Genomic DNA, 25,930 nt, shown 5'->3' on the forward strand with positions numbered 1-25,930 from the left:
GCTAGCTTAGATTCACTTCAGTTTTATTTACAGGGAGTGCAGAATTATTAGGCAAATGAGTATTTTGTCCACATCATCCTCTTCATGCATGTTGTCTTACTCCAAGCTGTATAGGCTCGAAAGCCTACTACCAATTAAGCATATTAGGTGATGTGCATCTCTGTAATGAGAAGGGGTGTGGTCTAATGACATCAACACCCTATATCAGGTGTGCATAATTATTAGGCAACGTCCTTTCCTTTGGCAAAATGGGTCAAAAGAAGGACTTGACAGGCTCAGAAAAGTCAAAAATAGTGAGATATCTTGCAGAGGGATGCAGCAGTCTCAAAATTGCAAAGCTTCTGAAGCGTGATCATCGAACAATCAAGCGTTTCATTCAAAATAGTCAACAGGGTCGCAAGAAGCGTGTGGAAAAACCAAGGCGCAAAATAACTGCCCATGAACTGAGAAAAGTCAAGCATGCAGCTGCCAAGATGCCACTTGCCACCAGTTTGGCCATATTTCAGAGCTGCAACATCACTGGAGTGCCCAAAAGCACAAGGTGTGCAATACTCAGAGACATGGCCAAGGTAAGAAAGGCTGAAAGACGACCACCACTGAACAAGACACACAAGCTGAAACGTCAAGACTGGGCCAAGAAATATCTCAAGACTGGTTTTTCTAAGGTTTTATGGACTGATGAAATGAGAGTGAGTCTTGATGGGCCAGATGGATGGGCCCGTGGCTGGATTGGTAAAGGGCAGAGAGCTCCAGTCCGACTCAGACGCCAGCAAGGTGGAGGTGGAGTACTGGTTTGGGCTGGTATCATCAAAGATGAGCTTGTGGGGCCTTTTCGGGTTGAGGATGGAGTCAAGCTCAACTCCCAGTCCTACTGCCAGTTTCTGGAAGACACCTTCTTCAAGCAGTGGTACAGGAAGAAGTCTGCATCCTTCAAGAAAAACATGATTTTCATGCAGGACAATGCTCCATCACATGCGTCCAAGTACTCCACAGCGTGGCTGGCAACAATGGGTATAAAAGAAGAAAAACTAATGACATGGCCTCCTTGTTCACCTGATCTGAACCCCATTGAGAACCTGTGGTCCATCATCAAATGTGAGATTTACAAGGAGGGAAAACAGTACACCTCTCTGAACAGTGTCTGGGAGGCTGTGGTTGCTGCTGCACGCAATGTTGATGGTGAACAGATCAAAACACTGACAGAATCCATGGATGGCAGGCTTTTGAGTGTCCTTGCAAAGAAAGGTGACTATATTGGTCGCTGATTTGTTTTTGTTTTGTTTTTGAATGTCAGAAATGTATATTTGTGAATGTGGAGATGTTATATTGGTTTCACTGGTAAAAATAAATAATTGAAATGGGTATATATTTGTTTTTTGTTAAGTTGCCTAATAATTATGCACAGTAATAGTCACCTGCACACACAGATATCCCCCTAAAATAGCTAAAACTAAAAACAAACTAAAAACTACTTCCAAAAACATTCAGCTTTGATATTAACGAGTTTTTTGGGTTCATTGAGAACATGGTTGTTGTTCAATAATAAAGTTATTCCTCAAAAATACAACTTGCCTAATAATTCTGCACTCCCTGTATATAGCACCAAATCACAACAGTATTCACTTTAAGGTGTTCTATATATTAAGGTAAATACTCTACAATTATACAGAGAAAACCCCAACAATAAGATGAGAAAGCAAAAAAAGTAAGCAAGCACTTGGCGACAGTGTGAAGGAAAAACTCCGTTTTACCAGGATGCTATTGCAACCTGATCTTGATTTCATGCAACAATCTTTCATCACTACTCACAGCAGTACCCAAATACTTGAATTTGTTGATGTAGGCTGGGATTCTTTGATTTCTTTCCTTTTTAAAGAAAAGTCAATCAAACTCCATCTTTAAAACTGCATTATTGTACCTACATTTTAATCAGCCCAGTCCTTCCTGGCCACTTAAAATATATTTATAGAACTATATTTGTTGCAGTTTCTGCTGCCTTCTTGTCCTGATCACTCTTTAAAAAAGAGATTTTTAGCAGGATAAAAAAAAATGATATATATGAAACCTACTTCGCCACAAAATGATTGCACCTTCTTCTTTGTAAGGGTAGTGTTGTTTGTGGGTCAAAATGACGCCATATCATTCATGAGAGATAAGTTTCACAGATTATATATTTGGCGGTTACTTCGGCTGTTGGTTTTAATTTATTTGGGAATCAAAAATCTGCATTGAAAAGTTAACAGCGAGCGTGTGTCTGCTGCAAATAAAGGTTAAAAAAGTGTGAGAGCATAATATGGAAAGGTTTGTTCTTAATTGGCGTACTTTAATTACAAGCGGCATGAAAGCAAAAAATAAAAACAATAATGCATTGGACTCCAGAAATTGATAAAAAAAAAAAAAATATTGTTATTTTTGGTGAATATTGAGGCAAATTAGTTACTCTGGCAATTAGCCATTTCCTGCAAAGCAGCAGTCAAACACAGGCCTGCTGTTCGGTTAATATCTCCCCTGCGCCATCAACAAATAATCACCTCACTAGCTGCAAATATCGGAGACGTTTTATATCAATCAGCTGTTTGTCGCGCTGATTGCCGCGCGCAAAACTCGGTTGTAGCGCAGACTGTGCGCAGAAGCACCAGCCGGTCTCTGCGCCACTGAGACGCTCTCTCTCCCCTCCTCCTCCACCTCGTCAACGGCAACAGCCATCTGCCGCCTCTTTTAATTTCAAACCCAGCAGATTTTCCCACAAACGTCCAGCTTCACTTGACAGAACACAAACTGCGTTTGACGCTGTGGAGGACAGCTCGCTCTCCGCACGTATTGCGCTGGAGCAGGAAGACAGCCGGGGCACATTTCGCACACGACACTCCGTCTGCAGAGACAGGCTGTGGGAAAGACGAAGCGGATTTGAATTAAGCACCGGATAACAGGCAGCAACTCTGCATCTTTCGGTGAGGGAGGGAGAGGAGGGAGGCAACTGTTTTGTAGCTATCTTGGAAGCCCTGGGTTAGGAGAGGGGGGAGGAGGAGCGGAGAATGAGCTATTCTTGCACCAGCAGAGGCAACAGCCAGGACCCATCAAGCGCTAAGAAGCCCGCCGGTAGTAATCCAGCCAGAGACGCCGGAGGCACCGACAGCGGCACAGACAGCACCAGTAACGGCAGCCCCAAGCAGACGGCGGCGATGAAAGTGAAGAAAGGCTGCAACTCGACCGACGTCGGGGTCCCGGTGACCACCGAGGAGCAACTGCTCGCCAGCACTGTGATCACTCCGGAGGATGTTCTTGGCTTGCAGAAGATCACAGAGAGTAAGTTCAGTGCTGCTGCTGCTGCTGCTGCTGCTTGTGTTGGTAGGTGAGTGGGAAAAGGGGGACAAAGGTGCTCTTGTATGAGTCATGCATCACGTCATTATCGTGTCCCCTTATTTATGTAATCCATACAGGCCCTATTGAATAAGCGTTATTGATAAAGCGTCACTGGAGTTCCACTCTCCACTGAGCTGCTGGTGTACGTTTTTTGACAATTTGTGCGCAGAGGAGCATTCAGCTCTCTCTGATGGCATCTCAGTCCTGCGACCTGTGGAGGTGCAAGCCCACCACTGTAATGTGGAGGTTAAGCAGTGGAGGTGGGTGAATGATGTGGTGCATGCAGACAGCGTGCAAGTGAAGATGTTGAACCGGGATCAAAAGAAAGACTGGACGACCCACTCTGCATTTTAATCTCTGTTAAATTAAGCAGGGCGTCTTAGCTGGAGACGTTTGGGTGACCCAGGGGTCATCATTCAAAGCAGTCTGTGTGGTTCCTCTGCTTCAGTAAACATGTAAATAAAACAGGAGGCAAAGAAAAAATATCCCATGCCAGTGTACAAGTTGCAAAATGTGAATATGCTATAACAAACAAGCTTAAAAAGAAGTATGAAAACTATATAAATACACTTGTTATAATAAGCTATCCCTATTGCTAGCACTGTAATGAGTGTGTGAAGGGAGTATTTTGCTGTTTAAGCTGAAGCCAGTTTATAAATGCAGGAAACATCATGATCGACTCTCTGTAGTCACATTCGCCTACTGTTAGATGTTAGTCTCTTTAGGTACTTTTAAACTCATGTGCTTGTTCCTTTTCATAACCTTCTGATGAGAAATCTGCTTATGACATTAGCCTATTACTTAATGCATCTGTTTTTTTTTAATTATGTCACACCTCTAAACATCCGAGAAGCAGGCAGGAAGCTCTTATGTTCACAAGAACTCCTACATTTATTATTAGTTAGCTAACAGGTGGCAGCGGGACATTTGACTATTTGAAGGCCAGTGTAATACCTCACTTACACAACATACTTGCATTACATACTGAGTGTGATAACATGCAAATGCTCTGTGGGATGTTTTCACTGCTATTTTGAAACTTGCATGGGGATTTTTAGGCTCACCTCTGCATGTTCAGTTCTTCTCTATTTCTCTGAAAGCTTTCATTTCACATGCACCCGTGAGATGCCACAAGCAATACAGTGAGCGCTTGTCATTCCACTTCTCTCAAAAATATTCCTACAGCGGAGGAACCTCCACCTGTCTTCATTCCCTGCTTTACTTTTCCTTATTTTCTTGTTTCGCATGAGATTAACAGAGGACGATAAAGCTGTAATGATGAATGGGTCTTTGCTTGTCCAATCCAATATAATCACAGCTTACTGAGCTTTGGGAACATCCATTAGCTCATCTTGCTCACAGCCATCGAAAACTCTAGTAGTTTCTCTAATTGTCCATTATGCAGTCTATTATTAGACACACACTAGGGTAATTTCAGCTTTGTTTTGACTTCATCGAGAACACGTGTGCGCATCTTTGTGTTTTTAATCGGCAAGTCTGTGATCCCATAAGTGAGTGTGTGATGTGTTGCTGCACAGGGACACGTAGGCGAGCACCATAATGATTCTGACTCCCACGCCGGACCCCGTTATGGTCTTGGAAACTCACTTTCCTATCTCGCAGCGTCATAGCTGGAGGCAAGAGGAGGCATGTGTGAATCACCACAGCAACGTGGATACACGCTTGAGTCACTACAGCAACGTGAAGCATCTCCCCTTGGTTACAGCCAGCGGAGCGTGCATCATCTCTCTTCTCCCACACACTTCCTCCTTGCTCTCCTCGCCTCCTCTCCCATGTTAAACAGTGTAGGTGATGGATTGTACGGACAGAATTGGATATGCGTACACTCACGCTTGCTTGGCCTCGTTTTTGGTGGTCAAACCAAGCAGGAGACATCCTGTGCTCTCCTGAGATGTCAGAGCCACCGAGGCCCTTCTGTTGTTTTGTGACTTGTCACTATTTTTTTCTGCTGCTGCAGATTGTTAGTGGCTGAAATTGAGTCCCTCTCTAAGTGGCAAGCCAGATTTAACAACAGTCTTGAGTTAAAGAGGTTTTTGTTGTTCTTGTTGTTATTGAGTGGTTTGAACCTGTTTGGAGCTCTGACATCCCACGAGGGGAAACTTCAGTTTGTAGCTTTTTTTTTTTGCAGTGTAAAGATGTCACTAATCGTTTTGCCCTCCATTCATAATCAAAGCAAGCTGCTGAGACTGATTGGGATTTGCATAGACAGAACGGGCTTTCTACCCAGTTGACTGATTTGATCCTGATTTTGTTCTTAACCGAATCCTAAACTTAATCCGTCGAGTCAGCATGGAGCCTCAGAGCGGTAAGAAAGGCCCCCCTGCTGACATTGTGATTGTGTTTTGTGTCTCATGGGGAAGCAGCTAACTGCTATTTCTGTTGTTTTGTTTAGCTCTGAAAACAATTGAAAAAACACATCATTTTGCAGCAAACATACTGAAAAACTGCCCAGTATTCTCTTTCCCAGCTTCTTATATGAGAGGATTTGCTGCATTTCTTTGTATATCATTGGGAATCAAAATGCTGTATTTCTTAATTATTATTTTTGCAGTGTAAAAAAAAGGGAGAGAGAATATACATTCCTTAAATTGTCAGTTATTAAGTGATGAAACTTCTTATTGGAACTTAATAAGAAGTTAATAAAATGTTGCAGCCACCAACATACATTTCTGGTCTCTGTATTTCAACACTTTAATGTTAACATTTAGCCTCCTTCTTAGTTTTTTAGAGGGAGGCTTTTCATGAGAGGGTGACATGCTAAATTACTGTGCAATGCCAGCAATCAAGATCCAGAAAGTTACTGGGTGTAATGCACAAACAGACTTATTCAAATTAGAAATAAACTCACTGAAACTGAAGCACATGCATCTTAGATTGGCCACACTTCACACCAGGATATTGTAATGTAAAGATGTTTCTCTTAAAAGTGCAGCAACAGTTTTAACACACTTTATTTCATCTTGTTGGTACATGTTGGTGATACATGTAGATGTATCACCAATATGTAGTTGTTATGAATGGGGACAAATTGCTATAAATGTGAACACGTTATTGCTGTAGGTGGGGCAGTTTAACCTAGGTGTCTATGAGGACTGACTTGCTTTTAAGGCCTCAAGTGGCCATTGGAGAAACTGCAGTTTTTGGCACTTCTGTGACGACACTGCATACAAAAAAACAGTTTATCAAAGTAACCCAGAACCCAAAGTCACAAAGAAAGGCAGCGAGTTGTTATTACACAGAAGCAGCAACTGCATAATGTTACAGTTTATTAAATCTAGTACACACCCATGCCATGTCTGTGGTTGCCAGGCAACACAGATAGTGTCACACATAAAGAAAGTTAAATTAAAATTGTGCTTTTGTAATGTGTTATAGGTGCATTAATGCTACAAGTACAACCACATATTAACAGGCTAATGTTATTATGTGGTTGCTAGGCGATACAGTTATGTCAAATACGTCACGCGCATTGAAAGTTTTGTGTATATAAAGAAGTTGTTACTGTTGTGAAATTAAAAAGACACTGGTGTTGAAGGTGCATAAACTTTGGTTGCTAGACAACCACCATATTTGATATAGATAAGAACCCTCAGATGCCTGAGGTATATCTGCTGTATTTTTCCAACATAATTAAGTGTTTGTTGATACAATTATTGAAACTTCACACTAATTGTTTTGGCTGTTACAAAAGTATTAAACTTTGAGTTTTAAGTTTATGGACTGCTTCAGTTTGGTGAGTGCAAACAATGTAGTGGAAAAACTTCCTAAATAGCTGCAGAAATGTCTTCACTTATTTTAATTTCTTTTTGATTATTAGATGACGTGGATGATACTAAACAACATAAACCAGTCATGCCGACTGGAGTGAGTATTTGCTTTGAGTTTAGCAGTGGCAGTGTGACCGTGCAGAGCATTAGTTCAGTGCGGATAAGCTTGTTTTAGCTGATTGGCATCAGCTGTTTCACATTTGGGCAGCTCAATAGCACAGGCATTAAAACACTGACACCATTGTTACTCCGATGATTATACTCCTGTAAACAGCGTCCGTTACCTCAGCTCTCCACACCCAACCTCCTCTATATTTACTGATATTTTACAGAGTGGATTTAATGCTCATGCACATGTTATTAAAGGGGGTTAGCAAATGCTCAGGTGCTGCTTGGAGTCTTTGTGAACTTCCTCAAAGGCTTTTCTGCCCCCCAGTTTTTTTGATAACAACCACACGAATATATTTTTAATGACTCTACAGGTCTATTGTGTTGCTTCTAACGTTCTGTTTCCAGCTTCTCAGATGGGATGATTTTGCTGCTTGACTTTATCATATTATGGTAAATTGAGCATTTGATGATTTTGGTCTGATGGACAAACAAAATGAGAAGCTTGTTCTGATCAAACAGCTAATTAAGAAAGTGATCTGCATAGGAAAGATTGGGTGATTTGGACAGCTTATAGTGCATCATTGTGGTTAATAACTACTCATCTATTTCCTAATAAATCATAAAAAGAATTTAAACGCCTGTGGCTGGATTTCAAGTCTTTGTGCATGTTGGGGCTTATGTACACATGAGTTCTTTTTAAGGGTGGCATAGTGGGGTGGTGGTTAGCAACATATCCTCACAACAAGCAGGTCCTGGGTTTGATTCCAGTGACTGGCTTGGGTGACGTTTGCATGCTCGCTACGTTCTGCTGGGGCTTCAGCTTCCTACCCCAGTCCAAAGGCGTGCATGTTAGGTTATCTGGGGGTTCTAAATTGACCAATAATGCAAATGGTTATCTGTCTCTCTGTGTTAGCCTGCAATAGTTTAGCAACCTGCCCAGGGTGTATCCTGAGTCTTGCCCAGTGACAGCTGGGGATAGGCTCAAGCCCAACTATGACCTTGAACTGAATGAGTAGAAGAAAATGACATGGATTTAATTTTTTTAACTGAAAGATTAAATAATACAATTTTATGAACTTTGTCTCTGCCAAAATTGAATATGACAGGAACTTTTTCACAGAAACCCGAGCGATAGTTCTGAAGCATTGGTCGCTGTCTCATCCTCTGGATGACCTTCAATTCTGCAGCCAGTAACGATCTGACGTTTTCTGCACTCCAAACTCAGTGAAGTGGAATTGCAGCATGTGAACTAGAGCAGGGCGATATGGCCAAATATATTTATCACGATATATATTTGAAAATTTGCGATAACGATATAACCGACGATATAATTGATGCGAGACAAAATACAACTCCACAACATTACTAGTGCAAAAAGACAACCTTCCATTTATTTTCACATAAACAAGAAGCTGGTTTTTATGTACATTAAAGCTTTATAAAAATGTAACAGTGCAAATGCAAATTCCTTGCTGAAAGTTTAACCAAAAGGCATTTCCAGTAGAAATGGGCTGACATATCCTGAGCATAACCATGTATAATATCCACTGAAGTTAAAAAGAGGTGCTTTGCAACATTAAACTGCAGTGTGCAGTATGCATTTTTCGGACCATAAGGTGCACGGGATTATAAGGCACATTAAGCGAAACAAAGCAGTCAGATAAATCAAACTTTATTAAACTCATTCTTCTTGCTTCCTCCACTTCTGTACCATTGATTCATTAATGTTGAATTCTCTGGCAGCTGCTCTATTCCCATGTTGTTGCAGTATATTAATGACTAACCTCGCATTGTGGATGGATTATCTCAGTTGTTCTCCTGACTGAAGTTTGGTCCGTTTACAGCATCCTGCCATGCGATTGCATTTGTCTCTAACCATGAAGAACCTTCACGTTAACTTTTATAAGTGGAAAAGTGTTAGTGTTCGTACTCCAGCTTCACTGTTTATGTTATGCTAACATAGCTGTGTCGCTAGCGATCACGTAGCACATCATTATATACCAGCTAGCCCAACTTCAGTAACCCTACAAACATCACTGCTGTTTAGTTTCCTGTCTTCATTTATGTTGGAAGTGATAGCAGAGCTGTACGTTTGAATTTTTTCAGAAATCTCTCAGTCAGAACATGCTATATCATGCTTAGGTAACTAGTGAAACTAGCGAGCTAACTTCCGCTAGCTTCCTGCTAACTTCTAACTCCGTTAAATGTAATAACTTTTGTTTTCATGGATGCCTGGAAGTTAAACTTTATAGTTACACCTGGTAAAGCAGCAATGCTGATCGTTTTATTAAAGATGAAAGAATTTAGACAGTTTTTAACTCTAAGTGATGCTGCAGTGTTGTTTGACCTGAAGCATACGGAGTTTAGGACCCAGATTACTCCCAGATTTAAGAGCATCTTAGTCCGACAAATATGACAATAACAACGGCCGCTTGCATGTTCTGCAAAAAAATGTGCTTTGTTGTGTATCTGACGGACAAACACCAAACCAGTTCCACATCACGGAAGTTGCACCATTTTTACAAACCAATTCTGGTTCATCTGTTTCACTCAACAATCGGCCATGTGCGTATGAAAACAAAGGCACCGCGCATGCGCGTTTTACTCCCATTCTATCGCGATATTTCATTTTCCTATCGTTGCCTAACATTATACCGGTATTACCGTGAACGGTATAATATGGCCCAGCCCTAATGTGAACCACTTCCCCACTTGCTGCAGGTTTTCGTTTGAGTGTCTCTCCAACACAAAATAAAGACTGCCAATGTCAAATGACTTGAGTTAGTCAAACTGTAGGATACAGTCCTTCCTAGAGGATGAGTGGATGATGGGTTGAATGTAGTGTTAGGGTTTCTTATACAGACAACTTGGAGCCATTGAGCCATTGGTCAGCTCTCTGCTGTGATGTTCATTCATACTCATCGATAGCACTAAAGTGGTTTAATAAGTATAACTTCCTGACTATCTTAAGAGGACTGACTGCACTGACATTTGACAGAAGCAGTCACAGAAATATGACCGTGTGAACCGACCTGTGACCTGTGAGGTGTGACCGAGGTATGATTTGAATAAACGTTTTTATAACCCACAAGCTCTGTTAAACAGTCAGAGCATAAACAACCCACCTTAGTCTTTTGGTTTGTACTATTTTAACAGTGCATCGGTGCAGGTGGGATGCAGTTAAATCTTCCGTACTATAAAGTTAAATGAACTTTTTACAGACTTTTAGCAAAATTAATCTCGTTTACATCTACCGTCCCTGGGAAGACCAGATTATGTTTAAATATCTTTAATCACACTGTTATCAAGGTTGTAAGATATGAACAACATGGCTCACTTATGTTTACTACAATGTAGTACAATGTTTTTGTAAATACTACATATATAAAATGCATTTTATTTAGTATAATAAAATGGGAAATAAGTGCCGAGGTTGTACAATTGAATATGACAGCTATGACCACCTTAATTCTTTAACACAGCCTGAACTCTTAGTGGGTTTTTCCTTTTATTTCATTAAGTAGTCTTCAGTAATAGTTCTCCAGGCCTCTTGAAGGACATTCAGAGCTCTTCTTTGCTTCTTCTCTGCTTCAATATTGCTGATATCTGGGCTCTGGGGAGACCAATCCATGACTGATAGTGTTCCACTGTGTGTTTGTCTATCCAGACATGCTTTTACTGCACCAGCAGTGTGTTTCTAGTCATTGTCGTGCTGAAAAATAAAGCTGTTGCCAGTCACGTGTTTTCCAGATGCCTGGTGGATGAAAATTTGATGGTATTTTTTCATTGATTTTGACAAGATCCCCAACACCACTGGCTAAACTGCAGTCCCAAACCATGGCGGAGCCTCCAGTGTGTTTTACAGTCTGGAGACACTCAATGTTGTAGCTCTCTCTTGATATCCACCATACATACTAATGATGATAAATGTGCACATTATGTAAGGAATAAAAATTTCACATTTGGATTCATACCTCCATCAGACCTGTTTATACTGATTTTAGGTCCAGTTCTTGTGTAATGGCAAACCTCAGCCTTTTCTCCCTGTTTCCCTCCATTAAGAATGGCTTCTTGACAGACATCCTTCAGCTGAGACTATTTTCTGATGAGGGTGAACAGTAGAGGATCAGCTGAGGGGCCAGATGTATCTCTCAGGTCCTGTGTCAATTCTTTACTGGAGGTTTTCTTATTTTTTTAAAGTAAGTAACTTAGAGATACTGCTCATCTGCTCATCACACAGTACTGTAGACATACTTTACACATTTCCAATAACCTCTGTCCCTCAGACTGAGTAATGATGACATGTCACTTTAGCACATCTTCTTCCTCTAGCTTCACATCTTTTATCATCACATTGCAGGTTCTGGTCATTCAACATCTGCAGTCTCTTTAGCCACTCGTCTCTTCCTGCCTTTCTCTTCACTGTCCTTACAGCACACCTGCTTTGTCACCCCAATCTCTCTCTCTCACACACACACAGTTTCAGCCCTGCCCCCTCTCTCTAATGATTAGTTGGATTTGCCTTCATACGAGTAACTAAACCGGATTAGTCCATGTGAGCTGAGTTGGGCTTAAGTGCCTTCCTCATCCCACCTACGTAACCGGCAGATTGCTGCTCACTAGAATACAAAGAGGTTGCTGTCATTTTCTTTGGCATTCACATGTATTATTATGTACTCTAAGTGCAGGATGATGCCCGATATTTTTTATGGCAAAAGCTTTTTAAGAAAAAAAATTCTTTTATAAAATGTAAAACTTTAAAGACAAATAAAATGTAGCTTTTCGAATATTTATATCTAGCATGTCACCCAAAAAAGGAAGAAAGTAAGCAGTTAGTTTTTGACTATTTTGATCTAATAATCATTGCTGTGCAGATGCACTGTGCAGACAACGAATGCATCTCTGTTCATGCAGTATTTAAAGTTCAGGCTGGTTCTGGTTCAGAGTCTTACTTTTAGGTCAGGTCAGCCACAAGTTTAAAGGTTTTTCCTCTTCATGTTTTTTTATGTGGCCTCTGTGGTCTGTCAGTGAAACAAGCAGCAACACATGATGAGAAAGTCTTCCCCCCCTTCAGCTGTTGCACAATTTCTCAACACTCGTTCTCTGAGAGATGATATGACATTTGTCACATGACCAACAATGACACATTAAACAGGCCTGTTTGCATGCTCTTTGAGCTTCTTCTTCTTTTTCGTTTTGTTGATCAATCATTGAAATCATTATCTATTGCCTAAGTTTTTTAATTTGTCAGTTTTTTTGTTGTGACATTTTTTGCTGTCATTTACAGGAAAAGGTATTTCAGTTTAACGGTGCTGTTTAAGTGCTGTTTAATGAGCAAGGGTAAAGAAAAAACATAAACTGGAGCGATCCATCAGCATCTAAAGAGGGACACGCTGAACTAGATACCATTATTAGGTTCAGCTGTTGTGTTTATGAGCCTTTTTATGTGCCACTGATACTGGAAGGTTCCTTAAATTTGTTCTGTCCCAGTGTTAACTGGGTGAACAGCTAAAACAAGCTCAGAACTGTTTATTTTGGTGTAATTGGGCCACATGGCGCAGTATGTGTTGAACTGTGAACCTGACCCAGTCCGACTCGGAGCTGCTGATCTCTGTAGGGAATGTTCAGGAGGACAGATATCTGAAATCACCTTAAGTTAAAATTATTAAATTTGGAGCACTTTTCTGGTTTACTGTAGAAGGCATCTTTTTCTGTATGTGTGTGTGTGTGTGTGTGTGTGTGTGTGTGTGTGTGTGTGTGTGTGTGTGTGTGTGTGTGTGTGTGTGTGTGTGTGTGTGTGTGTGTAGCTTTAAAGGCTTTTATTAAGATATTTACCTCCTCTTTTGAAAGAGTAGCAGCGTCACAGACTCGGTTTATTTATTTTGTTTTTATGAAGATGCTGCTTTAAATTATTGCATTTTTCCTTTATCCATCATTAAACCTTTCTGGCACAACCGGGCCCACCTGTGAGGATATTTAATGGAAAACTCTCTGGGGGTGTGAGGTTTCCTCACTCCCTGAGGGCCAACTCTTTCTTGGATCTGTTGCTGCTCTCTGATGCAGTTGTTTCCACCCCCTGCTTGCTTTTTTCTCTCTCTGGTTTTGGTGTCTTTTCATGTTTACCTGTAGGGCAGGTGGCCTGGTAAATGTTAACCTTACCATGCCTTAACACAGCTTGAATTTTGGAGGGAGGGACATTAGAAGTATTTTGGCCAGTAAATTAAGAAAAAGATAAAGATAAACTGTTTACAGTAATTTGATGTAACTCAAATAGTAGATAACATTTTGACACATGCATATTTTTGACAAATCATTCCAGTAAATTGTTTCAAATCCAGAGTGCCACTTCAGACTCCTCTGACCAAAGACTGAGTCAGCATTTCCTTTATGTTAGCTAACCCTGCAAGTGGGTGAAAATCACAGCTCAGCTCTTCCTCTACAGCCTTTTTTCTTTTTCTTGAGTCTGAGGCTTCAGACTGCTCTAAATGCTCTAATTTGTTCTCTTTAATATTGGAGAGCAAATATCCTTAATATGTGAACATGAAAGCCCCACCCACCTGCTGGTCAAACTTAATATTTGCAAGTATATTTGCAGCAATTTCCTAATGTTGTAAACCTGCTCAACATTTGGCAATAAACCCCATTCTGATTCTGATTCTGATTCTGAAGTGGTATCCAATCAGAGCAAAGTTGGCCTGAAGAGAGAAGAAAATTAGCTTAATGGCTTGGTATGGATTGGGTTGAACTGAAGGGCAGTATATGATCAATGAGCATTGTTCCATACAAAGTTTTTCTACAAGAGTCCAAGAATAAAAAGATAGATCTGAAAATGAAGTTGATAGATCCCCTTTAAACCCACGATTCCTAAAATGTGGGCTGGTGAACAAATGAAAGGAAATACTTCATCATCCAAACAGAGCCTGTTCACTGTGTGTATCTTTTCTAGTATTCATGTGTGCAGCGAAGCTGTAAAATAACATGAGGACATACTTTAATATCAGCACGAGGCATCATTCATGTGCACGAATAAGATGCACCTATAAGAAGTGGGAATAAGGCACTGAACGCTCTGATCAGCAAACTTTTGTTTTGTGAAGGACGTGAAGTGAGAAGCTACTTGAGGATTTTGTTAAAAGCAGCTGACATTTAAGTTTGAGAAGTGGTTTTCAGATGAGTTTCCTGTTCCCAGCAGCAGAGCGAGCACTCAATGGTTAAGGTTTTTGTCATCTTCAGCACGTACCATAATTCAGTGTTGACTGCGGTGACCACTTCACTTCACGCTTTGAATTCACTTAAATTTGATCAGTCGCACAAACGCACATACGCACAAACTCTAAAAGCTTGGGACATGCTCTGTCTGGAGGTGTTCACAGCCCAGAAGAAGAGCTGGCAGTGAAAAACTGAAGTCTGCTGGCAGCTTCGTTTCTTTCTGGGAGCAAGTTAACCTCAGATGGCTCTGTGTGTGTTGGTGTCTGTGTGTGTTTAAGGCAAAGTGAGATCGTACACTTGTGAAAGGACACTGAGCCACAGACAGTCTCACACAACAAATCCATTGTCTTGCTTTCAGCCTCATTGTCCTCATGGGACTTAATTAGGAGGCTCAAAGGTAACTATTAGCAGTAGGTTAGCAAAAGGACAAGGACAACACCAGCTGTGGCACAACAGACTACATTATACATGTGTGCAGCACACACACAGACACACAAATGCAGATCTGCTAATAAAAATCCCACACCTTGCAGGCACAAATATTGCATGTTATTAAATAAAATTATGTGGTTGCTGGGAATGTTTATGCTAGTGTGACTGTTTCATGTCTGTGTGTTGAGGCGGTTTGGATGGTCAGGTGTTGTGTGGTACTAAATGAAGCCGGGTATGCAGAGTTGATGTGTTTAGAAGAGCCGACCTCAGCATTCAGACTGACAGAGTAGCAAAGGCATCACAGTGTCACAGTGAATAACGTCAACTCTGTCAGGCGCGCTCACCGCATGCAGTAAATGCAGTTGACAACATGCTGCGACTTGGGGGTGAGGCTCTTCTTTGGGGGATGCTTCATACATAAACATGAGGAATAACACACGGGGGTGCATTGTGAATAATCCTCCATTTGGGATTAACGTTGAAATAAACAGACTCTCGGGCTCCTGCTCAGTAAAGTTCTCATCCTGACTGCTCCAGGCCAACACGTTAAACCAGGTACATTCACCATGAAGTCACACTGGTGAACTACTACTAAGCTACTAGTTAATATGTAGGTTATTTTTGGTTGATTATTTCCTACTCGATTCTTTTATGTGGGGCAACTTGTTAAACGTCAGTTCGAAATCTATTTTCTTTCACTCTTCATTTTTGTGTTTTTTTACACTACAGTTGTGAGCCACCCTCATTCCTTCACAGCTGGATAGGAAAATGGGAAATAGGTCCAACGATTTATTAAAACATGCAAAGATACATTGAAAGACATTATATAAGGTAAGATTTTAATGCATTGGCAGCGTGTTTGGTATCACCTGTCACTGTCTCTGCTTCTGTTGTCCTCCACTTGTCCAGTTTCCTCATTTTTATGAGGACACACGGCCTCTGAAACATGCCAAGTTTTCATCTGATAACTACGTTTTATGTCGTCAAATTGTTATCTTTGGCTACAGAAATGGGAGCAAATAAAGGCATCAATTTGGCTGTGAGCTAAATTGCCCGTTTTGCAGACAGAACACTGCTTCATCCTTTGAGTTAGGTGCTTTTTTTATGCTTAAATGATTCATAGGTCGGTGTGAAGTGGCCTATAAAACAACACAAAACTGCATTCTTCTAGAAATGGTCAGGTGCAAGGACTGGACAAAAAATGATTGAGAAAGCAGCCAATGTCTAAAGAAAAACTTTGAAAGACCTTCAGACCTGAAAACAATGTCCAACAACTGTTTTTTTTTTTTGTAGGTTGTTGCTCATTCAGTGGGCGTGTCAGAAGCATTACCGAAGTTATGCTCGGAATTAGCATTATAAGACAATACACACAGTGACTCACCTACCACAGGTGTAACATCTGTGTAACATGAAGCAGCATTCAGTGCGCCATTGTTTCTGTTTAAAGAAATGCTTTTTGGTATGTTTGGTTTAAACATAGCTCTGGTTGTGTGGAAACCAGAGTTTAGGCACAACTCTGGTGTCCGCTGACAGTGAGCCGGCCCTGCTGCTCGGAGGCACCATGTTGGTGGGAAACAGGCGCACTGAGTCTATCTGCTGTTTGTGACTTAGAACTACTGTCCTACAGCCACCTCAAGCAAGGAGTTATTAGTCAAAAATACCACCTGATTTCTGCAGCTTACAGCAGGCTATGTAGCTGTGGTCCTGCTATTCTATTGTCCATGTCTTCCTCCTCTCACCCCAACCGGTCGCAGAAGATGGCCGCCCCTCCCTGAGCCTGGTTTTGCCAGAGGTTTCTTCCTGTTAAAAGGGAGTTTTTCCTTCCCGCTGTCGCCAAAGTGCTCGTTCATAAGGGGTCAGGATTGTTGGGTTTTTCTCTGAATGTATTATTGTAGGGTCTACATTACAATATAAGGCGCCTTGAGGCGACTGTTGTTGTGATTTGATGCTATTTAAATTGAATAGAATTTAATTGAATTCAACTCATACTTCCTAAACTTTGAGTGGAAGCACACTGACCTCAGATGTGTTATTTGGTGTTGGAGATATCCGGCATTTCTAGCTGTCAGTGTGTTATGAAGAACAGCTGGTGGGCTGATTGGTCAGTCAGAGCTGCCTCTTCAGCGATTAATCATCCCGAGGCAGCAGCAGTGTCCCCACTGTTTCACTGCAGATTTGAGCAGGCAGATGTGGTTGGCTTATCGTCAGCTGACACAGCAGATGAGTATGTGTGCATGTTTGTGTGTGTGTGTATGTGTGCGTGTGAAAAGAGCATGCCCATCAAGAGAAACTGCAGAACATACAGCGACAAGTGCCGATCTGTTAAGATCAAACAAGGCAAACACTGTGACATCTTTTAAACTTGCTGTGTGACTCTGGGTAGGGCTGGGCCATATTATACCGTTCACGGTAATACCGGTATAATGTTAGGCAACGATAGGAAAATGAAATATCGCGATAGAATGGGAGTAAAACGCGCATACGCAGTGCCTTTGTTTTCATATGCACATGGCCGGTTGTTGAGTGAAACAGATGAACCAGAATTGGTTTGTAAAAATGGTGCAACTTCCGTGATGTGGAACTGGTTTGGTGTTTGTCCGTCAGATACACGACAAAGCACATTTTTTTGCAGAACATGCAAGCGGCCGTTGTTATTGTCGTATTTGTCGGACTAAGATGCTCTTAAATCTGGGAGTAATTTGGGTCCTAAACTCCGTATGCTTCAGGTCAAACAACACTGCAGCATCACTGAGAGTTAAAAACTGTCTAAATTCTTTCATCTTTAATAAAACGATCAGCATTGCTACTTTACCAGGTGTAACTATAAAGTTTAACTTCCAGGCATCCATGAAAACAAAATGTATTACATTTAACGGAGTTAGAAGTTAGCAGGAAGCTAGCGGAAGTTAGCTCGCTAGTTTCACTAGTTACCTAAGCATGATATTGCATGTTCTGACTGAAAGATTTCTGAAAAAAATTCAAACGTACAGCTCTGCTATCACTTCCAACATAAATGAAGACAGGAAACTAAACAGCAGTGACGTTTGTAGGGTTACTGAAGTTGGGCTAGCTGGTATATAATGATGTGCTACGTGATCGCTAGCGACACAGCTATGTTAGCATAACATAAACAGTGAAGCTGGAGGACGAACACTAACACTTTTCCACTTATAAAAGTTAACGTTAAAGTAGGGCTGCTCAATTAATCGAATTTTAATCACGATTACGATCTGGGCTTTCAACGATCATTAAAAATGACTGAGCCGATTATTAGCCCCTCCCTAATTTATCCGCGACACCTTAAAGGCCGGTCCGTGAAAATATTGTCGGGCATAAACCGGACCGTGGCGCAAAAAAGGTTGGAGACCGCTGATTAAGAGGACCCGAGGGAAGCTCGGAAAGCTAAGCAGAAGTTATTTGGAGAGTGACTGCCGTTGGTTGAAAAGAGAGTTTAAAAAAAAAAACTTCAGTGGTGTTGCGCACTATTTTATATTATTTTTTAAAGTCATTGTTAACCCTTTAAAGCCGGTCAGAGCAGCACGCTCCGTTTTGCGTAACTATTTTTAAATCCCTGTAGAACCTGAACTGTGTAAGCTAGCGCAATAATTTGTTTTCCATATGAAACCGGAGGAGTTGTACTTACATCTGATGCCATCAGCTTGTCCTCGGTCACGGTTTCGTTCCACATATAGCTTTGCAAAAACTGCATAAAAAGCGCTTGCAGGAACAAAAACATAATATTCCAGAAACACGCTTTGCCGTTCCTATCAGCTGTTCGTAACACTTCCCACAGTGAAATGATGCACATGCTGTTTTCTTTGCAAATTTGCATCATAGGATTGTTTTTTGTTTTTCCTGCAGTATATAAAAATTGCTGTATCTCCAAAATAAAACTATGAAGACACTCAAAATAAATTTCCTGTTGTTGTAAACTATTTTTTGCAACTTTATTGTATTTAAAGTTTTGAGGGATAAGCCTCTTAAATTTCTCCAAGTAGAAATATATGTAAACAAAACAAAAGCGATTTTCAATTTTTTTTGTAGTTTATTGCACTTTTTTGCAATTTATGTAATTACTATGGACTTAATGCATACATATTATTAAAATATGGGCTATAACAGTTGTATTGATGTATAGCAACTTGAAATGCTCCCACAAATGGCACTACAGCATGTAAAAAAATAATATAAGCTCTGGTGGACTTGGTTCTATAGTAGGTCTTAAAGGGTTAAATAAATATCGTCAAATAATCGTGATCTCAATTTCAGTGAAAATAATCGTGATTATCATTTTTGCCATAATCGAGCAGCCCTACGTTAAAGTTCCTGATAGTTAGAGACAAATGCAATCGCATGGCAGGATGCTGTAAACGGACCAAACTTCTGTCAGGAGAACAACTGAGATAATCCATCCACAATACGAGGTTAGTCATTAGTATACTGCAACAACATGGGAATAGAGCAGCTGCCAGAGAATTCAACATTAATGAATCAATGGTACAGAAGTGGAGGAAGCAAGAAGAATGAGTTTAATAAAGTTTGATTTATCTGACTGCTTTGTTTCGCTTAATGTGCCTTATAATCCCGTGCACCTTATGGTCCAAAAAATACGTACTGCACACTGCAGTTTAATGTTGCAAAGCACCTCTTTTTAACTTCAGTGGATATTATACATGGTTATGCTCAGGATATGTCAGCCCATTTCTACTGGAAATGCCTTTTGGTTAAACTTTCAGCAAGGAATTTGCATTTGCACTGTTACATTTTTATAAAGCTTTAATGTACATAAAAACCAGCTTCTTGTTTAAGTGAAAATAAATGGAAGGTTGTCTTTTTGCGCTATTAATGTTGTGGAGTTGTATTTTGTCTCGCATCAAATATATCGTCAGTTATATCGTTATCGCAAATTTTCAAATATATATCGTGATAAATATTTTTGGCCATATCGCCCTGCTCTAACTCTGGGTTTCTGTTTTGGCTCCTCGGGCCTTCAATGACCCATCCATTAAAAAAATTCCCCTCATCATACATGCAGCCGATAGGTAGATGTTACAGTTTCGCCTTCCCGTGGTATCAGATCAGCCAGGAAGCAGGAAGTGTCTGCTCTGCTGGGGAAGTCTAATAAGCACTGACACTGCCTGGTAAGGGCAGGAAGGATTAAGGGAATAAAAATAACTCACTTCTCTTTCTTACTGGGTGCTTGTGGGTGTTTGCCTGCAATTGCAATTGTGAGGAAGTGGCTCCTCTAACAGTTTTTCATCAGGATTTGTGCCAACAATGCAAGATAGTTTTTTAAGACATTAGTCAGTTGCTAATAAGTAGAAACCGAGCTCTTGTAAATGATCCCTTTCAGTTGTGTATTCATGGAGAAATGGCTCTAATAAAACACTTGAGATTACACCTGGCTGACTGTGGGAGTCCTAGTTATTATTAAAAGACTAAATGTTTAGTGTTTACAGTTATGCACCAATTCTCCAAAAGGCACATCACAAACAGTGGACGTGGCGCCTAACAAACATTTACCAGCCACAGCCGCTTGTGTCAGTCAGCAGTCATGTTGCTTACTGCTTAACCTTAATTGGAAAGTTGAAAATGAGACGGAAGCGGTTTTGTACCAGGCAGCAAACGCCCTTTTCTCTGTTCTAAAGTTCTCTGTGGTTTTAGAGACAAACTCAACTTGACCTGTGAAGACCAGCAGACTGCTTTTTTTGCACTTCTACACTGATTTTGTTTTACTGCCTTGGAGGTTTCAGGTTGATTAAAATAACCTTTTACTCCTAAATAAGATGAGGAAACACACAATCTGTCCTCCCCTTCCATTGCTATTTGTGAATTTTTAATACTCTCTGCTTGCTGAGTCTCAAAAGGTATTGATTTTCAATACCCAGACATACTTATTTCCTTAAGATGTATTTAGTAGGGAGTAAACTTCCTGCAAACTCTCATTTTTGTGTCTAATCTATAACTATTTTACCTCCTTCCTCTCCCCCTCTCAGATTATTTGTGTAGCCCAGAGGAGAACATTTACAACATCGACTTCACCAGGTTCAAGATCAGAGATATGGAGACCGGCACAGTGCTGTTTGAAATCACCAAACCCCCGTCTACAGGTCAGTCTTCTGTCTTCTGCATTCATATATTTCATTGTCAACTATTTATTAAAAAAAAGAGAAATTTCCATCATGAAATGCTGTAAAGCGTATGAGTTTCAAACACTACATAAATATTTAAGAAATTGTTTGGAATACACTATATTGTAGCTACAGCTCTATAATCCCTTTGAATATGACTGTTGTGAGCTAATTAATCAAATAGAAATCGATATTGTTTATTCACCAGCTTCCAATCAGCAGCTCACGGGAGACATTACGTTATAGTTGTTGTTAAATACAATAATATATATAATAAATATTCTTTACATTAGGAGATTTCAAAGTGAGAGCGTTGCAGGAGGGGTTGATAATGTGTTTTGTACTTTCTGTAGTTTGAGTAGTGATTTGGTCTATTTACCTCTAAAAACAGAGTCAACCACAGCCCATCCTTTTAGAGGAACTAAGCTACAAAAGTAGGGCTCAAATTGAAGGAAGACAACAAAAATTATAAGATGCGTTAGGAAAGCAAATCTGTCCTTTTTCTTCACCAAATAAATACATTTTTCCTACTTGGTGCCATCCAGCACAATATAAATCTGCCATTTCTATTAGGCTTCCATCTACGAAGGTTTATCTTGTACTTTAATCTGCTCCATGCAAACTGGTCTTCACTTCAGATAAAGGAAGTGAGAAGAGGGATATTGACCCAAATGCCGGCCGATTCGTCCGTTACCAGTTCACCCCTGCGTTTCTCCGACTGCGGCAAGTTGGAGCCACGTAAGTGAGAATGTGTGTGAATCTTTATTGACAAGGACACGGTTAACAAAGGAAAGATTGAACCTTGTCTGTGTATGTTTTTCCTTCCAGTGTTGAGTTCACAGTCGGAGACAGACCGATAGAGAATTTCAGGATGATTGAGAGGCACTATTTCAGAGAGAAGTTGCTCAAGAGTTTTGACTTTGAGTTTGGCTTCTGCATGCCCAGCAGCAAGAACACCTGTGAACACATCTACGAGTTCCCACCTCTGTCTGAAGACATCAGTAAGTCTGTGCACCCACTAGAATATAGGTCTTGTGGAACAAACAGCATGCACACATGCTGTTTACCTTCTTTCTGAACCTCCCTGAGCCTGGGGTTACTGGAGGTTTCTTCCTGTTAAAAGGGAGTTTTTCCATCCCACTGTTGCCAAAGCATTTGCTCAAAGGGAGTCATATGATTGTTGGGGTTTTCTCTATTTTCTTTCTATTATTCCAGCATCTTTACCTTACAATATAAATCACCTTGAGACAACTATTGTTGTCATTTGGCACTATATAAATTAAACTGAACTTTTAAGGCTTTATATATATATCATAGAAAATCATCTGGTCCTTAGCAGGTCTTAATCAAGTAAGAAGTTCCACGAGGATTAATAGGGCAAGGAGAAGCCAAGTGCTTATAAAAAAATGCACTTGAATAACTGATGAACTGCAAGTATTAGCACCTCTATAAAAGCAGAGGTTTTGACAGTTTGCAGGCTTGGGGCAATCAGGTGTGTGTTTGCGCAATGCCAAGGAGGAAATCAGCAATAATATCTGAGAAAAAGTTGTTGCTACTCATCAGTCTGGGAAAGAGTTTTAAGGTCATTTCCAAGTCATCATCTGAAGTCCATCATTCAGAAGTGAGAAAGTATATTTACATGTGGAAAACATTCAAGGGACTTGCTAATCTTCCCAGGCGTGGATGTCCCAGCATATTTACCACAAGGTGCAATGCTTAGATAAACTACAGAGAACCCAAGAGCAGCATCTCAGACTCTTTCACGGTAGCACAAGGCTTTTACGAGGCACTGCTGTCTGAACATGGGCAAAAAAATCCATACTCCTCAACCAATTTGAGCCACAGACCCAATTTTGGGTTGGGTTTTTTTTATTTATTTATTTTTTTACAAAACAAGTCCATAAATCTTGTTCAATAAAGGGTTTGTACCAAAGTACTCTTAACTTAAATGTGAGGCCATCTGTCTGGTAGCTGAAGCTTGGCAAAAACTGGGTCATGCAACAGAACAACGATCCAGAGCACAGCAGAAACTTTACAATAGAGTGATGGAAAAAGTCCCAGTCAAAGTCCAGACATCAAAATCATAGAAATGCTGTGGTGGGACTTTAAGAGAGCTGTGAAAAAACAAATGACTTCAAACCTCAATGAACTAAAGAAGAGTGGGACAAAATGCTGTAATCTGCAATACCAGGCATTGGCCAGTGCGCTGGTCTGTCGGCCAGTGCCTGGTATGCCAGATTACCAGTCCAGCCCTGCTCAAAACTACAACTGGCAACCTCATGGTGGCAATAGAGAAGAAGCCACCAAAGCTTCCTGAGAATCAGGAAGTACCTGACAGCTTCGGTGCTCAGGAAGCTTTATCGAGTAGCTACTCAGATATTTAATTGTCAGCTTAAGTTGGGTGGGGAGAAAACATTCAAAAATACTTTAGCCTATCGTGTATTGTAATGACATATAAACTAAGTAAATGACACAGTTTTAATGTAAGCAACATAGTGAATTTACTACAGGGCATATTTGTCAGTCAAACAAGTGAATTAAGTGAACTCAGTGTGTCTTGAATACATATTTACCAGTTATTTATGTATTAAAGTCACATTATGTTTACTTCTTTCAATCATTTTAGAATGACAGCTATGCATCTCATTGGGTTTACACTTTTTTTCTCTTAAAACTACCTACTTTATAAAATTTTTAGCAATTCAGTTGCATAATAGGCCCAATGAAGGTGTTGCTTTTACTTTTTAAAATTATTTTCTGTTCTGATCTGACCAGAGTAGATTAGGAGCCGGTCTTCTAAAAGCTGCAATGTTTTCTGTCTGCTTGCAGTCAGAGAGATGATCCTGCACCCGTATGAGACACAGTCGGACAGCTTCTACTTTGTGGACAATAAGTTGGTGATGCACAACAAGGCAGACTACTCGTACAATGGCGGGACGTAGAGGTGGCACGCTAACAGGAGAGCAAGCGGAGTTATGGACTAAACCCGAGGGACGATCAAAATACACGTGTGGGGTTAACGTCCTGTTGATCCTGCAGTCCCTCTCCCTGTATCTCTTCCTCTCCCTCTTTGTTTTTCCTTCAGAGAGGATGCCGTCAAGAAAAGGCCCACACAGATGTGACACTTATAATCTGTGAGAGTGTGTGTGTGTGTGTGTAAGCACATCTGGGTTTATCAAAGCCTAACAGGAAACACACACACACACTGATGCACAGAGCTCAGTGTGGCGTCGCTGTAACAAAGTGTGTTTGTAACATGATAAACTTGCAAGTAAGCAACTTTTTAGGAATTATCAAATGGTTTTTGCTCTCTAGCCACGTCATGAAGTGAAAAAAGAAAAAAATCTTTAATTATTGGTAGAAATTATTTACATTTTAGGGTTTAGAAACGCATCTGAAAACGTGTTTTTAGGACTTAAAAACAGTCTTTTGGAAATCTGTTCTCAGATTCAGTGAGTCTGTGTGTTTTGTATGCGTGTGTGTGTTTGTATTGTGCGTGTGTCTACCCTTGCTTTTAGTGTCTTTTGTATGATCGTCTGTGTGTATAAGTTTGATGCATGATTGATTTAAATGTCAATAACATGAACATCTGGTTGGCAAAGTTCAAATAGATTTCCAAACCCGTTTAGTGCATATTCTACAAAGTAGGCAGTAAGTAGTTATTTTGTATTTATAATTCCCTCCCCCTGTCCCTTTATTCCTTTTAGTTTTAGTAGGACTTGTGTTTATTATATCTGCTCAAAGCACAACATTTTACAACAATCAGGAAACTTACAAAGACAAGCTGAGCTGATATGAAATGTACTTTGTCATCTGTGAAAATTCAACTGTACTTCCAGCCCCATGTTTCGTTGTTTAAGTGATAAAGAAAACTTTAGAGAGGTGCAAATTATGTGTTTCAGAAGTTTCAAAAGAGACGAAAAGGAAAACATGGGTTAGCAAATGTTCATGTTCACCCTGAAATGTTCTGCAAAAAAAGAAAGGATAAGGAATGTAGCAGCAGTTACTTAAAGAACAGGTCACCCTTAAATCTCTTCCATTCTGTTGTTTCTTCCTGCAGTCGTTCTCGTCATGTCTTGTGTGATGCGGATATTTTCTCTTTCTCAGTTTTTTTTCCCTGTAATATCTTATTTTCTGTCAAATTGTTTTCATTCAGAGACATTCCAGCGATTTGGACCCGAGTATGGTGATCCGAACACAGGATTGCTCCATACTGTAATATGCTCACTGTGCTTTTTGTCTGTTTGTGCTGAGACTCAAGAGCAACCACATAGTTTCCTGCATTTCTTTCCCTCATCACACACTCTAATTTGATGCACTAGAGATTGATATTAGTTTATGTGACTGATGATTTTAATGAGTCTAAATTTAAAATGCAGTTAATTTAGACAGATACTGCATCGTATTTGCAAACACTCACAAATCTATGAATAACAGGCCAGCTGAATCAAAGTTACTCAAATGTACCTGCTGGGTGTTCAGATTAACAGAGGAAATTGTGGACATGGATTGATTCAAACTGGCACTGCTTTGTTGATTTCATCCTGCACAACAGACAAAGTATGAAACATTTATAATAGTTGTGAAATGAACAGGAGGGGACTCAGATTTGACTTAATCAGAGATTAAGCCAATTAACATGAATGTTATTTTAAACAAAAATGTAATACAGATATGTAGAACAGATTTATATATGACTGTGACTCGTGCAAATTATTTTGAACTCGGGAAGTTTTTGACAATACAAATGTTGGTGTGACTGAAAAAAGTAAAAATAAAAGATTTTGAAATATCACTGTCTTGGCTGCTATTTGTGTGGGTGTGCCTGTCTATCTGTTGAGTAAATGAAGGTGACACTTTGTTGAAGTAGTGCTTTATTTCTACAGAATAGAAGTG

The 25,930-nt window shown here is 40.2% G+C and overlaps 1 protein-coding gene across 1 annotated transcript; it reads left to right on the top strand.

The window, feature by feature from the left end:
- The first annotated feature begins 2,636 nt into the window (after positions 1-2,636).
- unc119a2 (unc-119 lipid binding chaperone a2) lies at positions 2,637-25,801 on the top strand. Its single transcript, XM_080866293.1, has 5 exons — positions 2,637-3,306; positions 20,900-21,013; positions 21,673-21,772; positions 21,863-22,035; positions 23,864-25,801. The coding sequence occupies exons 1-5, from the start codon at positions 3,036-3,038 to the stop codon at positions 23,974-23,976; spliced, it is 771 nt and encodes a 256-aa protein (XP_080722419.1). The 5' UTR covers positions 2,637-3,035; the 3' UTR covers positions 23,977-25,801.
- Positions 25,802-25,930: the final 129 nt, after the last annotated feature.

This window comes from Rhamphochromis sp. 'chilingali', assembly GCF_963969265.1.
Source record: "Rhamphochromis sp. 'chilingali' genome assembly, chromosome: 19".
NCBI lineage: Eukaryota > Metazoa > Chordata > Actinopteri > Cichliformes > Cichlidae > Rhamphochromis > Rhamphochromis sp. 'chilingali'.

Excerpts from the sequence above, each read along its gene's own strand:
- unc119a2 (XM_080866293.1), top strand. The coding sequence starts at position 3,036 with ATGAGCTATTCTTGCACCAGCAGAGGCAACAGCCAGGACCCATCAAGC. Across the intron at positions 3,307-20,899 it reads CTTGCAGAAGATCACAGAGA|ATTATTTGTGTAGCCCAGAG; the intron begins GTAAGTTCAGTG and ends TCCCCCTCTCAG. Across the intron at positions 21,014-21,672 it reads CACCAAACCCCCGTCTACAG|ATAAAGGAAGTGAGAAGAGG; the intron begins GTCAGTCTTCTG and ends TCTTCACTTCAG.